At 43.4% G+C, this 16,621-nt stretch overlaps 2 protein-coding genes across 9 annotated transcripts in view; one reads left to right on the forward strand and one right to left on the reverse strand.

The window, feature by feature from the left end:
• atxn2 (ataxin 2) overlaps positions 1–16,621 on the forward strand; it is a 103,909-nt gene that overhangs the window by 65,834 nt on the left and 21,454 nt on the right. For all 8 annotated transcript variants that reach the window (XM_068054942.1, XM_068054943.1, XM_068054944.1 and 5 more), the window contains 2 exons: positions 4,994–5,170; positions 11,561–11,782. In XM_068054942.1, coding sequence (XP_067911043.1) covers positions 4,994–5,170; positions 11,561–11,782 — 399 coding nt within the window. The remainder of the gene's footprint in view (positions 1–4,993; positions 5,171–11,560; positions 11,783–16,621) is intronic.
• Positions 1–16,621, reverse strand: part of sh2b3 (SH2B adaptor protein 3) — a 286,946-nt gene that overhangs the window by 60,606 nt on the left and 209,719 nt on the right. The gene's annotated exons all lie outside the window — the stretch shown is intronic.

Consider the following 16,621-nt stretch of genomic DNA (forward strand, 5'->3'; position numbering starts at 1 on the left):
ATAAATGTGTATTCGAGAAGATTACGTGGGATGATCAATGCTGCATGTTGTTTACACAAAGTGACTTGAAAAAGTAATTGTCTGAAATCCAAAGGGACACTTCTGACATACAAGTGGGGTTATTTTTATGTTTATGTGGCACCAAATCTGAGACATTGTCATTTGTTATGTGAACGTTAGTTTGTTGGAGACATGAGGGTGGGCTATGGATGGAGGAACAGTAAACCTTAAATGTCACAAACAACTGCAAGTGATCAGTGATCATAATGGTATTATAGACTCCTAAATGACCAGTTCACAGTCGTGTGCAATTTTAATGTTTTAAAATGATATGCCTTGGGTATTTGTTTTTACAGAATTAGCCATTGTATTAATGTTTAGATATTGTGGGGGGAGAAAGTTCAAAAGAACCTAAATAAAAAGTTGCGTTTCTTTAGCATCCATCTTGTTATTTCTCCTAGCACTTTTTGCAGTGAATTACATTACAAAGTGCTGTGACTGTTAGGTAGGCAATTTGAAACAGCCACTTAAAGGGAACCTCCAATTTAGGAATTTGAATATTCCTCGATCAGCAATGAGGATGTTAACTCAAACACAAAACAAAAGCAAAATACAGTTAATGCTGGAAATCTGAAATAAAATCAGAAAATGCTGAAAATATTCAGCAGGTCAGGCAGCACCTGTAGAGGGAGAAACACAGTTAACGTTTCAGTTCTGATGAATGATCATCAACCTGAAACGTTAACTCTGTTTCTGTCTTCACAGATGCTATCTGTCTTGCTGCGTACTTTCAGTACTTTGTTGTTTTTATTGAGAATGTTAACTGAATGGCTGACCACAACAGACCTAGTTTCATATCCGATCAGATTAGAGAGTGAGGCCAGGTAACGTACATCAGGTTACATACAGAATGTATGATGAGTGCATGTTAGTTGTAATTATTTTATAGGGATTTGGGCGATGTTGTCACCTTTGAGCTAAAACTGCTTTCATTGCACTCGTCTCTGTTCTTATTGTGTGTAAAACTGTGTATTCATTTGTAAAGTTAATTTCTTGAGATATTACTCTGTGGCTGCTTGAGGGAGCAACTTGTATGGCAGCTTCATCACTGCATGTTTGCAGCTGTTTGACATACTTTCATCTAAGAAATATTTATACAAGCAAATAACTTTCAGGAGGTTAGTGCCTGAAAGGTTTAATGATGCTTTATATTCTGAGTGAAAAACATCTGAAGATGGCTAATTTGCCAACAGTTAAAAAAAAAAGTAACTTGCAGATGTAGGGTTGTGGGTATGCATAACAGTAGTTATAATTTGTTCCACGGTATGTGATTTTTCAGCAGATTGCTGAGGAATTAATCATATGCGGGGGCAGAGGAACCTTGCGGTCCACGTGCAAAGATTCTTGAAGATGGCAGGACATACTAAGAGTAGTTAACAAAGCATATATGATCTTGGGCTTCATAAATAGAGGTATTGAGTACAAAAGCAGGGAAGCAATGCTGAACCCTTATAAAGCTCTGGTTAGACCACAACTAGAATATTGCATCCTGTTCTGGTCACCACACTTTAGGAAGGGTGTGAAGGTCTTGAGAGGGTGCAGAGGAGATTTACCAGAATGGTTCCAGGGATGAGGGATTTTAGCTACAAGGAAAGGTTTGAGAAGCTGAGGTTGTGCTCCTTGGAGCAAAGGAGATTGAGGAGAGATTTGATATAGGTGTACAAGATTGAGAGGTTTAGATAAGGTAGACAAAGAAAAGCTGTTCCCATTAGCTTATGGTACAAGGACTAGGGGACATAGATTTAAGGTTTTGGGCAAGAGATGCAGGAGATGTGAGGAAGAAGTTTTTTTTATGCAGCCAAATGGTGGCCTCCTGTGCCATAATAACTCTGTGACTATATGATATGGATTGTAAATCACTTAAAAGTATCCTGGCATGTAAACAAAAAAAATTAATACCCCATGTAGTTGGTCATGGGTACTTTTAACATCACTGGACTAGGGAGAGGAAAAAATAAGTCAGGGTTTCCTGGTCCTGATCACCACCAAGTAACACTTGCTGGGAAGTGCAGACATGTGCAGTAGGTGTGCATTGGATTGGGATGAACTGGGAATGTAGCTTCCACACCCTCAAACAGCCAAATAGGTTGCTACCAATCGCTGTCTAAAGTCACCCATGAGGAATGGTTTCTTGGATGAGGTAACAGAAGGCTGCCGGCATTTGTGGAATTATACCAGCATAAGTTATTGTCTTCTGGGAGAAAGATGCAAAATTCTTTGGATCTGGTCCTTGTTCTTTTGTGCCAGAGACCTACTCTGTGTGGGTTCTATAGTGCTGTGTAGTGTCGATTACATTTGAAGGTTTATTTTTACATGTACTTGCATGTTCCCTATTTTTCTAATATGCGTACTCATTAAAGGTACCTCTCTTTGTCGAGGTACCCTACCTGTTCTTTCCATATCATTTTGTTTAATATAGCGTAAATTTCTCTGGATAAAATTTGTTGAACTGTTAAATGCAGTAAGTCCAAATCTAATTTTAGGAGGTGCCAAAATGAAACTGCATCTTTATCCAAACGCTTAAATTATTGTTTTGGGATGCTAAGTATAGACAGCCATGGTTAGAGAGGAGAAGCTATTGACTATTCTAATTGGTATTGATCAATAAAGTTACATTTGTGTGGTACTGAATTACATTTAATGTAGCTAATATTGCTATATGGTTGACTTTCATATAGTACAAACTAGCAGTGGATCAGTTTATAATTTTGTAAATAGATTGCATAACTCATGTAATCACCTGTCCTAATATTCTTGTGTAATTAGCCAAACAAGAGCCCCATCCATTGATAGTGCAAAGCTCATTGAATTTGACAAGGATTTGATGGCTCCCTTTTGTGCACAGACAATTTTGACTAAGTACTTATGCGAACACATTATATCCTTACAGGGAGGGGGATATCAATATATTAGTGGGATGTTTTACTGAATTACTGTACTTGCAACATTATAATGTGGCTCTGTTTGGGCACAGCATCGGGATTATATTACGAAACAGGATTACAAAATGTCTTGAAGCCTCCAAGTTGCCAAATGCCTTGTGGAATCGTAGAATCATAGAAAGTTTGAGACACAGGAAGAGGCCGCTTGGCCCATCGTGTCTGCCGGCCGAAAAACGATCCACCTATTCTAATCCCACCTTCCAGCATTTGGTCCGTAGCCCTGCAGCTTGCAGCACTTGTGCACTTGAGGAAGCAACAAGAAAATCTTGTATTTGAAATGTCATGGTTAAAATCAGAAAGCAAGTATTCAAAACTACCTCAAAGTGTGTGCAGAGCACCAGGGCCTTAAGTTTAATTTGTTTTGCTAGCTAAAAATATTCCAATTTTTAATGTTGCATCTGATGTATATAAACATTTATACGTGAGACTTGCTACAATTACATCATGTTCTGAGTGCCCATCAGTTACAGTACTTACTGACTACTTGTGATGGTGTATCTAAATGCTCCTCCCCTCCTGCAGGGGTTGATTCTTTCATGCATTTCATGTTTTGAGTCTTGACAGCGCCAACAGGCTTTCTGGAGAACATCAGAGTCGAGCCTGATCCTCTTATCATTCAGTATTCACATATACACTTTCAGTAGAGCTTACAGTATAGAAAGTGAGGATCCTTGCTTTTTTTGTTTTTTTTTGAATTATTCCTTTCCCTACCTACTGGTCTCTGGTCAACTGCAGCATCCTATCACCCATTGTACTAACTCGATGAGGATTAAACCTGAGACCGTCACAATCTATAAAACAGAACTAATTCCTTAGCCATTGGGTTAGCTCCATAATGCACTTTTTTGATGACCAAACTAAATGCTGAAGAGTCGGTGGAAAAATGTAGCTAAATCATATTTGGTTATAAGTATAAGATTTTAATCTTTTTGGTCAAATTTACATTATCTTTGCAGTTGTATGTCTATCAAAGAGCACTTAAAAGCATCTTGTATTGTGTTGTGTTATGCAAGTGGACTGATACCACAGCATGGCCTGTGATTTACAGACAATGGCAGCAACTTGCATTTATATAGCACCTTTTTAAAGTAGTAAAACATCCCAAGGCGCTTCACAGCGTTATCAAATAATAACTACTTAGAAACAAATAGCGAGTATCATTGTTTACAAACATAAAGTAAGAAGGTTTAATCTGTCTAGCTTGATTCATGGTTTAGGCCCATATATAAGAGCCATCTGGACCATTTTCATCTCTCTTTACCCTTCTATAGATGAAGTAGGATGGGAGGAGGCTTGTTTGGAACATAAACACTGGCATAGATCAGTTGGGGTGGGTGGCCTGTTTTTATGCTGTACATTCGATGTAATTCTTTGAACTAGGAATTTGTCTTTTTAGAATGATACAGTACTTTGTAGCATTTTTCATCAGTCCTCAAATCCTATTATATGGATCCACATTTTCTAGCAAGTTAGAGGGGTTTACTGTTGGCAGTCTGGTACTGATCATTTTGCCACGCCAAAAAGATATCTTTTTTTAAATCTATAGTTAAAAGTTGCCTAAAATGAAAAAAATTGCTCTACTGTGAATGCTCAATGAGGAAGTTTATAGCAAACAAAAATCAAATTGTCTGCAGCACATCAGAGTAAAAACTCCATTAATTAAAAGTCCACATTGTAAACCCCTATAGAGTTAAAATTTTCACCCCAATAGCTTCTGAATCTTCTGTCCTCTGATATAACTGACTGGTGTATGGTTAATCCCATGCACGGAGCAAAAAATGGCTGTGGTCTTATGAACTACAGTAATCTGCTTTCTTCTGGGTACACTCATTATACAGATCGCATGTCTACATGAAAACTACAATTGGATGTGACTGCAAAGGTATTCAGAAGCTCACTGTCTATAACCTAAATTTGGAGATCATCAGTCTCCCCATTTTACTTGCCAGTTGCCGTGTACTGATACATATTTGTTTTGTTTTGTCATCAAGGTCCTCCACGGATGTCTCCGAAGGCACAACGTCATCCTCGACATAGAGGTCCCTCTGGTCGAGCTGGGATGTCTTCAGGTTCAGATTTCATATCCCACAGTGTATCTGGAGAAATGTCTACTTCTGTACCTCGAAACAGTCCTTCAGGAGGGACTTGGTCATCTGTAGTTAGTGGAGGTAAATCTATTTAAGTTTATAATGTTGAATTTAACTCTGGTGTTTTAGAGCGTTTACAAAGTCCTGATATTTGTTAGCAATAACAAACTGCATTTAGACAATTTTAATACAGAAAAACATCCCAAAGCGTAATCAGGAAAAAATGGATGGCAAAACCAAGGAGGAGGTATTTGGAGCAGTGATCGAAGGCTTGGTCAAAGACTTATTTTTTGAGGAATGTCTTGCAAGAGATTGGGAAGCAGGCAGATTTAGAGAGCCATTTCCAGAGTATGGGGTCCTAGACAGCTTATGGCATGGGGTGAAGAGAGTGGGAACACACAAAGGGTCAGAGTTAGGGAATGGAGAGTTTAGTTGGATGGGGTGGGGGCATTGGTGGTGATGGCTTGAAGAGCTGACAGATAGAAAGGGGCGAAGTCATGATAAATTAGAGGCACTGGGGGATGAGGAGCCAGTGTAGGTCAGGAAGGATTGGAGGGATGATGAGAATTGGAGTGGTGCAGCTTAGGAAATCAGCAAAGATTTGGATGAGTTTATGGATGGAAGAGAAAGGAAGGCCAGCTGAGAGCATTGGAATAGTCAAGTCTGGGGATGACAGTGATGTGTTATGAAGGTATTTCCATGTTTTAAGATTTTTTGAGGACTTGTATATAAAAGTCTGAGGACCAGCTGGACTTTTTGTTTCAAAAGGTCACTGGAAGGACATTGGGACTTGGTTTAAAAACACACTTACTGGAAGTCACATGTCTTCAGCTAAGTAAACAAGAGCCTTGGTGACTAGGGGGAGTTGTTTACAGAGAAGTGACATGTCAAGATTTATGGTGGTCAAGAGTTGGTTTTGTTTTGAGTCAGTTGAGGGTAAGCCTGCTAAGAGAGAAGCAACCAGCTCATCCTTTCTCCACCTCTTTGAGAAACCCTGAAAATCCAGTGTGTGATAGCTGAAACCCTTGATGCCGCATTTCTGCTGGAAAGCCTGCCAGACTAATCCTCAACATTGCCTGGAGAACTGCTCCAAAATGATCCCAGTGGCAGCTGTCTATGCATATTTGGGACGCCAGAATAAAGGGACATCTGATATAATAGAGTCATAGAGAGATGCAGCACAGAAACAGGCTCTTCGGCCCACCGAGTCTGTGCCGGCCATCAACCTTCCATATCTTCTCCTTTTCCTTCAAGAATTAACAAGTATTTGACCAAAGTATTTTTTGCCTTTTTTGTTAAGAGATCTCTGCAGAGAAAACCTCTTTATTTTTTCTTTAGCCTCTGTGCATATGTGTGTGTGTGCTGGGCTTAGTCAGAAGGGAAGTTTCATATTTCAATCTCTGTGTTAATGCTTTGCATCTTTACTGAATCCATCTTGTTTTATAATAAATTGATAATTTTGTTTATTAAAGGAACCTGTTGGTGGATTTCTTTCTGAAATAAAAAATAGAGTATGTAATTGACCGTATCAATAACTGGGTAAACATTTAAATATATATTGTGACCCATGGAGAAGTGAAACTAGAGAAGGACAGTGCAGCCTTCTCGCCTCAGTCATAACACATGGATGAGCATTTGAGCTCATAGAGGTGTGGGCAGTGTTACGAGGTGGTCTTTGTGATTGTGATAGTATATGGGCTGGGAGCTCGGCTCGGCACTCTGTAGGGCCATGCGATAACAAACGGTTTGGTTTAAAAGGAGACGATGGCAAAGGAAGGGTTTGGAGTCGTATCAAGAGTACATTGTTTGTGGCGGGGTCCAAAGACATTGGTTTTAGCCTTCCCAATGTTTTAACTCAGTTTATTGTGGCTAATACAAGACTGGACGTTGGTCAAGCAGTTTGACAACACATGACAGTGAAGGGGGTCAAGAGAGGTGGTGGAGTGTTAGAGCTGAATGTTGTCAGTATACGTATGGAAGCAGATCCCATGTATGTGGATAATGCCACCAAGGGGCAGCTTGTAGCTAAGGAATAGGAGGTCAGCAAGGACAGATCTTGGGGGTCTCGGGTAATGATATGAGGTCAGGAAGAGAAGCCATTGCTGCAGATGCTTTGGCTTTGATTGAATATTTGAGTGGAACCAAGTGAGGGCAGTCCCAGAGAGCTGGAAAAGGAGGAAAGGCCATTTCAATAATTGTAGAGAGGTTGAGGCCATTTCATTGCTTTGGGAGAGATGGAAACCTGTTTGGAGAGATTCAAGTTTGGAGTTGCAGGAAATTGGAGTGGAATTAGGAAGCAACAACATATTCAAGGACTTTGGAGAGGAAAGGGCGATGAGAGAAAGGGCAATAGTTTGTAAGGACAGAGGGGTCAAGGGTGTTTCTGTGACGAGGGGTGATGACTGCAGTTTTGAACGAGAAGCAATAGTATCTGATGAGAGGGAACCATTTACTATGTTAGCTAGCGTTACGGTGGGGGGGGGGGGTGCGGTCAGAAAGCGTATTTGGATGGTCAGTTTATTGGAGTGTGGCCAATTTAAAATGTTCCATTCTGTAGAAATATTTGGATGTATGTTTCAGGGAATCTTCTTTGGCCTCCTTGTCTCGGGAGACAATGGGTAAGTGCCTGTGGAGCAGCGCCTGGAGTGGCTATAAAGGCCAATACTAGAGTGACAGACTCTTCCACAGGTGCTGCAGATAAAATTGGTTGTCAGGGCTGTTACACAGTTGGCTCTCCCCTTGCGTTTCTGTCTTTTTTCCTGCCAACTGCTAAGTCTCTTCGACTCGCCACACTTTAGCCCCGCTTTTATGCCTGCCCGCCAGCTCTGGCGATCGCTGGCAACTGACTCCCACGACTTGTGATCAATGTCACAGGACTTCATGTCGCGTTTTCAGACGTCTTTAAAGCAGAGACATGGACGGCCGGTGGGTCTTATACCAGTGGCGAGCTCGCTGTACAATGTGTCCTTAGGGATCCTGCCATCTTCCCTGCGGCTCGCATGGCCAAGCCATTTCAAGCGCCACTGACTCAGTAGTGTGTATAAGCTGGGGATTTTGGCCGCCTCGAGGACTTCTGTGTTGGAGATACGGTCCTGCCACCTGATGCCAAGGATTCTCCGGAGGCAGCAAAGATGGACTGAATTGAGACGTCGCTCTTGGCTGACATACGTTGTCCAGGCCTCGCTGCCATAGAGCAAGGTACTGAGGACACAGGCATGATACACACGGACTTTTGTGTTCCGTGTCAGTGCACCATTTTCCCACACTCTCTTGGCCAGTCCAGACATATCAGCGGAAGCCTTTCCCATTTATTTAGAGATACAGCACTGAAACAGGCCCTTCGGCCCACCGAGTCTGTGCCAAACAAGAACCACCCATTTATACTAACCCTGCAGTAATCCCATATTCCCTACCACCTACCTACACTAGGGGCAATTTACAATGGCCAATTTGCCTATCACTTGCAAGTCTTTGGCTGTGGGAGGAAACCGGAGCACCCGGCGAAAACCCACGCGGTCACAGGGAGAACTTGCAAACTCCATGCAGGCAGTACCCAGAATTGAACCCGGGTCCCTGGAGCTGTGAGGCTGCGGTGCTAACCACTGCGCCACTATACCTCCCTGCTAACCACTGCGCCACTGTGCCGCCCTTGTTGATTTCTGCATCGAGAGACAGGTAGGTGAACTCTTGAACCACTTGCAGAGCGTGGTTGCCGAAATTGATGGATGGAGCATTTCTGACGTCCTGTCCCATGATGTTCGTTTTCTTGAGGCTGATAGTTAGGCCAAATTCGTTGCAGGCAGCCGCAAACCTGTTGATGAGATTCTGCAGACACTCTTCAGTGTGAGATGTTAATGCAGCATCGTCAGCAAAGAGAAGTTCCCTGATGAGGACTTTCCGTACTTTGGTCTTCGCTCTTAGACGGGCAAGGTTGAACAACCTGCCACCTGATCTTGCTTGGAGGAAAATTCCTTCTTCTGAAGACTTGAAAGCATGTGAGAGCAGCAGAGAGAAGAAAATCCCAAACAGTGTGGGTGCGAGAACACAGCCCTGTTTCACGCCACTCAGGATAGGAAAGGGGTCTGATGATGCTGCATTATGCCTTTCATATCCTCATGGAATGAGGTGATACTTAGTAGCTTTGGTGGACATCCGATCTTTTCTAGTAGTCTGAAGAGACCACGTCTGCTGACGAGGTCAAAGGCTTTGGTGAGATCAATGAAAGCAATGTAGAGGGGCATCTGTTGTTCGCGGCATTTCTCCTGTATCTGACGAAGGGAGAACAGCATGTCAATGGTCGATCTCTCTGCTCGAAAGCCACACTGTGCCTCAGGGTAGACACGCTCGGCCAGCTTCTGGAGCCTGTTTAAAGCGACTCGAGCAAAGACTTTCCCCACTATGCTGAGCAGGGAGATTCCACGGTAGTTGTTGCAGTCACCGTGGTCACCTCTGTTTTTATAGAGGGTGATGATATTGGCATCGCGCATGTCCTGTGGTACTGCTCCCTCATCCCAGCACATGCAAAGCAGTTCGTAGAGTGCTGAGAGTATAGCCGGCTTAGCACTCTTAATTATTTCAGGGGTAATGTTTAGTTTAGAGATACAGCACTGAAACAGGCCCTTCGGCCCACCGAGTCTGTGTCGACCATCAACCACCCATATATACTAATCCTACACTAATCCCATATTCCTACCACATCCCCACCTGTCCCTGCATTTCCCTACCACCTACCTATACTAGGGGCAATTTATAATGGCCAATTTACCTAGCAACCTGCAAGTCTTTTGGCTTGTGGGAGGAAACTGGAGCACCCGGAGAAAACCCACGCAGACACAGGGAGAACTTGCAAACTCCACACAGGCAGTACCCAGAATTGAACCCGGGTCGCTGGAGCTGTGAGGCTGTGGTGCTAACCACTGCGCCGCCCAAAGCCGTCCTTCCCAAGGTTTTGTTAGTGCTTGTATACAGTGCATTCAACAGCACAAAATTGCATAGCTGTTTTAGTTTTGTATTTGTACTTTAAAATTCAGGGTTTTTCCCCAAACTTAGATGACGGTAGTGAAGTTGGTTAACACACCTGGATATGATTGTAACCTAGACTTTTGCAATGAATGTCCTCCTGAATCTGCCACTCCCGAGCTACATGAAATCAAGTAGGACAGATTAAGTCTAGTTTCTATTTGTATAGAGCTTTTAGAAAAAAGCTGCCTACAGTAAAGTACTAAATTGACCATTGCACTATGATGTTCTAAGGTTGCAATATCCAAGCTTTTTCCTTCATGAGTAAGTACTGTGGAACCTCAGGGATAGGGGACGATTTTCATGTCATGACTTCCCCATTTATGCTTTAAAACTGGGTGCTAACCAAAGCTGCATGGGAAGGGACCATTGACTTACTACTGCTATCTCCCTGTTCCAATTTTAGGGAGGACTTCGATTTAAAACTGCTGTAAATAAAAAAAAAAATGTTCAGAAAATTAAATTTAAAGTGTCAGTGATTTTATATTTATATATTCTGTTCACTTATTTTGACAAACCGTTTCTGTCGACAAAATTAGAATGGTCCTCAACGTATCAACACAAATAAATAGGATTGTATTTCGAGCTGATTTTAGCAGAATTTTAGTGTTCTGATTTACAATTTATCCATGGAGAGAAGCACTTAAAAACCTACCTGTCCAAAGATCCAACCCCACAAAATTCAAATAAGAAAGTAAGAAATATAAGTGCAAATAGCACTGTGTTCCTTGGAATTTGAGAGCCGGGTTTAGACATCCTTAACATAAATAAATAAATAATTCTGGTATGTTCAATACAGTGACAGCTTGTATTTATGTAGTACCCAAGGAAGCTTATTTCTTGAATAAAAACAAGAAATGCTGGAATCACTCAGCAGGTCTGGCAGCATCTGTGGAAAGAGAAGCAGAGTTAACGTTTCGGGTCAGTGACCCTTCTTTGGAACAGTTCCAAAGAAGGGTCACTGACCCGAAACGTTAACTCTGCTTCTCTTTCCACAGATGCTGCCAGACCTGCTGAGTGATTCCAGCATTTCTTGTTTTTATTTCAGATTTCCAGCATCCGCAGTATTTTGCTTTTAAGCTTATTTCTTGGACTGTTTTAAACTTTACCATCATCTTTCTCAGGAATTTTAGATTGGTTTAATTGGAAGCCACTCAGTGTAGTGTGCATTATTGCATTGAAGGAAACTGCTTGAAAGTGCTGAATGGCCTTTTTTCATTTCATTGGTTCACTTCTCCTATTTTTCATTGACCGAATTTCATTCCTGTTTATTTTGTTTCAATTGCTCTTAAACTATTAATGTAATCTGGTTACGGAAAATACTGTTTACTCTTTGAAACAGTGTGCTGTTGATCTCCGTGTTTAGAATACTTTTTTGTAATTTAGATACACCTTGTTACTTCAGATACAAATGTTACTTGAAACTGTAATTCTCTTTCTTTGAAACTTCAGGGTCAAGTTCCCGTTTATCTCCCAAAACACACAGACCACGATCTCCCAGACATGGTAACCAACCATCCCAGTACAATCCTGGAAATGCTTCAAGTGGAATGATTCTATCTTCTCCTCAACCCGGCAGTGTCCCAGCTGAACCTTTAGCCATGCCTACTACTGCTCTATCTCCTACACCAGCCAGCCCTGCTGCCAATAGAGCTGTCACCCCGTCAGCTGAAGGCAAGTCATTTGTTTTCTCGTTCCTTAAATTTTGTGATATCTTTCCATTTGTACTGTAATGTTACATATCATTTCTGCACAGTACAGTGTTGAATTTTGATTTTGATTTGGTGACTAAATTGGATACCATTTTAGTATATAATATATTTTTCTGTTGGCAGTAACGTTAATATATGTACCAACTTGGAAACCAGAAAAAGCCGACCCAACAGTTTTAGAAAAAGTGACCACTTCATAATGGCCCTCTAAATGTGAAAACAAATAATCCTGCTGGAAAGATGGTGCATACCTTGGCGTTGTCTTCGACCCAGAGATGAGCTTGAAACCCCATATACTATCAATCACCAAGACTGCTTGCTTCACCTCTATAGTGTTGCCTACTTCCTACCCTACCTGAGCCCCACTGCCAGTGAAGTCCTTATTCATACTTTTGTTGACCTTTAGACTTGATTACTCTAAGGTCCTCCTTGTCAGCCTCTCATTTCTGTACCCTCCTTAAACTGCAATATGTCCAAATCTCAACTGCCTGTATCCTGTCCAACACTCCCATCCTCTCTGATCTGTGCATTAGCTCCCCGTGCCTCAATGAGTTGAATTTAAAACTTATTTCTTCATATCTTCTCGCTGTCTTGACCACTAATCTTTGCGGCCTCTAATCACATCCCCTTTCGCACCCTTTAGCCCTTTAACTCTGGTCTTCCCTTACAACAGCTACTACTATTACTTGTATTTATATGGCGCCTTTAATGTAATAAAACATCCAAAAGCACTTCACAGGAGCATTATAAAGCAAAACTTGACACAGAACCACATGCAATATTAGGACAGATGACCAAAAACTTAGTCGAAGAGGTAGGTTTTAAGGAATTCCTTGAAGGAGAATAGAGAGTTAGAGAGGCTTTAAGAGGGAATTCCAGAGCTTAGGCCCTTGACAGCTGAAGGCAAGGCCACCAGTGGTAGAGCAATTAAAATCAGGATGCGTGAGGCCAAAAATAGAGGAAGCCAGATATCTCGGAGGGTTGCGGGACTGGGGAGATTAGAGATGGGGAGGGATGAGGCCATGGTGGCATTTTAAAACAAGGTTGAGAATTATAAAATGAATGCATTGCTTAACCGGAAACCAATGTAGGTCAGCGAGCGCAGGTCATGGGTGAATGGGACACGGACAGCAGAGTCTTGGGGAAGCTCAAGTTTATGGAGAGTAGAATGTGGGAGACTGACCAGGAGTGTGTTTGAATAGTTAAGTCTAAAGGTAACAAGGCTTGGATGAGGTTTTCAGCAGCAGATGTGCTGAGGCAGGGGCAGAGTCTGGTGATATTACAGAGGTGGAATTAGGCAGTCTTGGTGCGGATATATAGTTGTAAGCTTATCTCACTGTCATATATGACTACAGGGTTGTGAACAGTCTGGTTCAACCTCATGGTGGCTAGGGAACTGAGTTTGTTGTCGGGACCAAAGGCAATAACTTGGGTCTTCCCAGTGTTTAATTGGAGGAAATTTCTGCTCATCCATTACTGGATGTCCGACAAGCAGTCTGATGATTTAGAGACAGTGGAGGAGTCAAGAGAGGTGGTCGTAGGGTAGAGCTGGGTACTATCAATGTATGTGTGAAAACTAACGCTGTGTTTTTGGATGGTGTCACTGAGGGGCAGCACGTAGATGAGAAATAGGGGTCCAAGGCCCTTGAGGGACACCAGAGTAAAGGCCTGCTACCCGACCCGAACCCGACAGGACCCGACAACATGTGTTGGGTTCGGTTCGGGTCGGGTCACTCTTCCAGGTCCGGCTTTCGGGCTCGGGTGGGTCTGGGTCTGGGTTGGACACACACAGCAAGAAGTGTTGAAGGTAAAAAACCTACCTGAGCTGGGAGTCTGGGATGTCAAAGAAGGAAACTCTGAGTCTGCGCAATGAGCGAGTGAGCATCTCTATGATGTCATCACGCTCATGTTGCAGCTTCCTGCAGATTGGGAATCGCAACGTAGGTAAAGGGAACATTCCGGTGGTTGGGTTGGGCTCGGGTCGGGAAAAAATGGAGGGACTCTGGCCGGGTCAGGCTTGGGTCTGATGTGGTTCTGTCGGGTTTGGGTCAGGTTTTTTTTTGTGATCTGAGCAGGCCTTTATACCAGAGGTAATGGTGTGCAAGCAGGAGTAAAAACCATTGCAGGTGATTGTCTGGCTATGATGAGAATGGAACCAGACGTGTGCAGTTCCACCCAGCTCGATGAGGGTGGAAAGCCCCATTGTTGGTGGCATAATCTTGCACCACTGCCATCCTAAATTCTGGAACTCTCTCTCAACCCCATTGACTCTCTGCTTGTCTCTACCTTTTACAGACCTTCTGAAAGCCCATCTTTTCAACTGTGTTTTGGGGATCTCTTCCGACTCTCTTAACTTGGCTCCTCATTTTTTCACACTCCTCTTAGTTTTTCTGCCCCCACTGTAAAATGCTTTGGAATGGTTTCTACATTAATGGCGTTTATGTAAATGCCAAATTGTCATGATGAAGGGGCACGTCAGCTTGCAACATGATCTGTAATTATAGTCAACGTTCTTCACTCATTCACTCACTGGAGGGGCAAGATTTCTTCTCAGGAGGGGGGTTGGGGATTCTGCAGGCAAAATCAACCAAGAAAAAATAGCTTCTTAACTTTTTATTTGGTGTATTTTCCTGTAAACTTGAACTATCCAAAACAGTACTGCCAGTATCTTAACTTGCACCAACTCCCATTCACTTACCACCACTCTGCTCGCTGACCTACATTGGCTCCTGGACCAGAAATATCTTGATTTTAAAATTCGCATCCTTGTTTTCAAATGCCTCCATGCAATGGCCCTTTTTTTTCTTTTTGTTGTGTGCAGCCTATTGAGTTAATTGGGACCTTTAAAATTTCAAAGTGATTCCTGACAACGCAGCCGGCCACTGATATCATCAGGCTGCGCATGCGCCAAGATGCGCACATGCGCAGATGGTCTCCTGCTCGCTATGCGTGCGCTGTGTTCCGACTTGCCAGGACTGGTTAGTGCATGTGCCGATGACGTCATCGTGTGACGTGTGCATCTTCGGGCAGCACGCCTGGTCGGCCTCTGTGCATGCACTTACAGCAATGCATCGCTAACGGGTATTCACCCATGCGTCAAGCTCCACTCCCCCCCCCCCCCCCCCCCCCCGCGGCTCTCTCCAGCCGCTCCAACCCCCCCCCCCACTGCTCTCTCCGGCCGCTCGGCTCCACCCCTCGCTGCTGTCTCCGGCCGCTCCGCTGTCCCCCCTCGCTGCTGTCTCCGGCCGCTCCGCTGTCCCCCCTCGCTGCTGTCTCCGGCCGCTCCGCTGTCCCCCCTCGCTGCTGTCTCCGGCCGCTCCGCTGTCCCCCCTCGCTGCTATCTCCGGCCGCTCCGCTGCCCCCCCTCGCTGCTCTCTCCGGCCGCTCCGCTGCCCCCCCTCGCTGCTCTCTCCGGCCGCTCCGCTCCCCACCACCTCGCTGCTCTCTCCTGCTGCTCCGCACGCCCCCGCCCTCCTCGCTGCTCTCTCCGGCTGCTCCGCTCCCCCATCCCCCACTGCTCTCTGGCCGCTCCTCTCCCCTCGCTGCTCTCTCCGGCCAATATTATCTCCATGCCCTTGTCCCTCTCAATCGTAAATCTCTTCCAGCCCTACAAACCACTTGAGATCTTCGTGCTCCTCCAATTCTGGTCTTTTACACATCCCTGATTTTATTTGCTCGATCATTGGTGGCCATGCCTTCAGCTGCCTACACCCTTAGCTCTGGAATTCACTCCCTAAGCCGCTCTGCCACTTTTCATTTCAAGATGCTCCTTAAGATCTTATTGTCCCGGCTTTTGGTCACTTGGCCTAATATCTCTGGTTCGGTGTTAAATTTTGTTGGTGCTGCTGTGAAGCACTGTGGGAAATGTTATTATGTTAGAGGTGCTATATAAATACAAGTTGTATTTAGGAAACTAGAATGAACATGGGTGCTGCATTTCTTTCCTCAGAATGAAAATTTTATTTTATTTATTGAAAACTATTCTCTGCCATTTGAGTTAATTATTTTTCTTCATATTTTAAAACTTCACCCAATTGCAACAAATAATTTAGAATTTTCCAATATCCCCTTTAACTTGTCATCCTTTTTTATTGAATATGTCTTTGTGACACACTGTGGAACATTTTTCTATATTAAAGGTGCTATTTAAATGCAATTTGCTGCATTAATGAGAGAAGAATGTTTTAATTAATTTTCCTTTTTGGAAAGAAACCTAATAGCACACTGGGGATTTGAATCCATTGAATGTAGGATTGTTCTGGTCAGAGCTTTGAGCCAATTTAGTCCTCAACCCCAACTAATAGTGCATTTCTAGGGACTGCAGGTATTATTTTTGTGAGGAAAATTTGAATTTTTACATGAAAATGAAATTCTTATATTTCCAATTGATATGTTTTTACCTTTCTGGGCGAGAAGGTATAACATCATAACATTTAGCTTTTTAACAGATTAGCCAGAGCCACTGTTCACAAAAATCATCTTCTCTTCCCTCTTTTCACTTTCCCCCTTGCTCAACCCCTCCCTGTTTGTTAGCACACTTGTCCCCTTCAATTTGCCTCAGCACTCCCTTTTCCTCCACTTCAAGCAGCCTAAAACTTTTTCCCACTCCAGTTCTAGCTAACCATATTCTTCCACCTCCCCCAATTAATCCCGCACACTCCATCCTACCATGTGCTCTTCCCACTCTCAATGGCTTCCTCCTCTTCTTCTCCGCCCCCTCCCAAAAGCACAGGGGCGGCGCAGTGGTTAGCACCGCAGCCTCTCAGCTCCAGCGACCCGGGTACTGCCTGTGCGGAGTTTG

The sequence above is a fragment of the Heterodontus francisci genome, chromosome 23, assembly GCF_036365525.1.
Source record: "Heterodontus francisci isolate sHetFra1 chromosome 23, sHetFra1.hap1, whole genome shotgun sequence".
Classification (NCBI taxonomy): Eukaryota; Metazoa; Chordata; class Chondrichthyes; order Heterodontiformes; family Heterodontidae; genus Heterodontus; species Heterodontus francisci.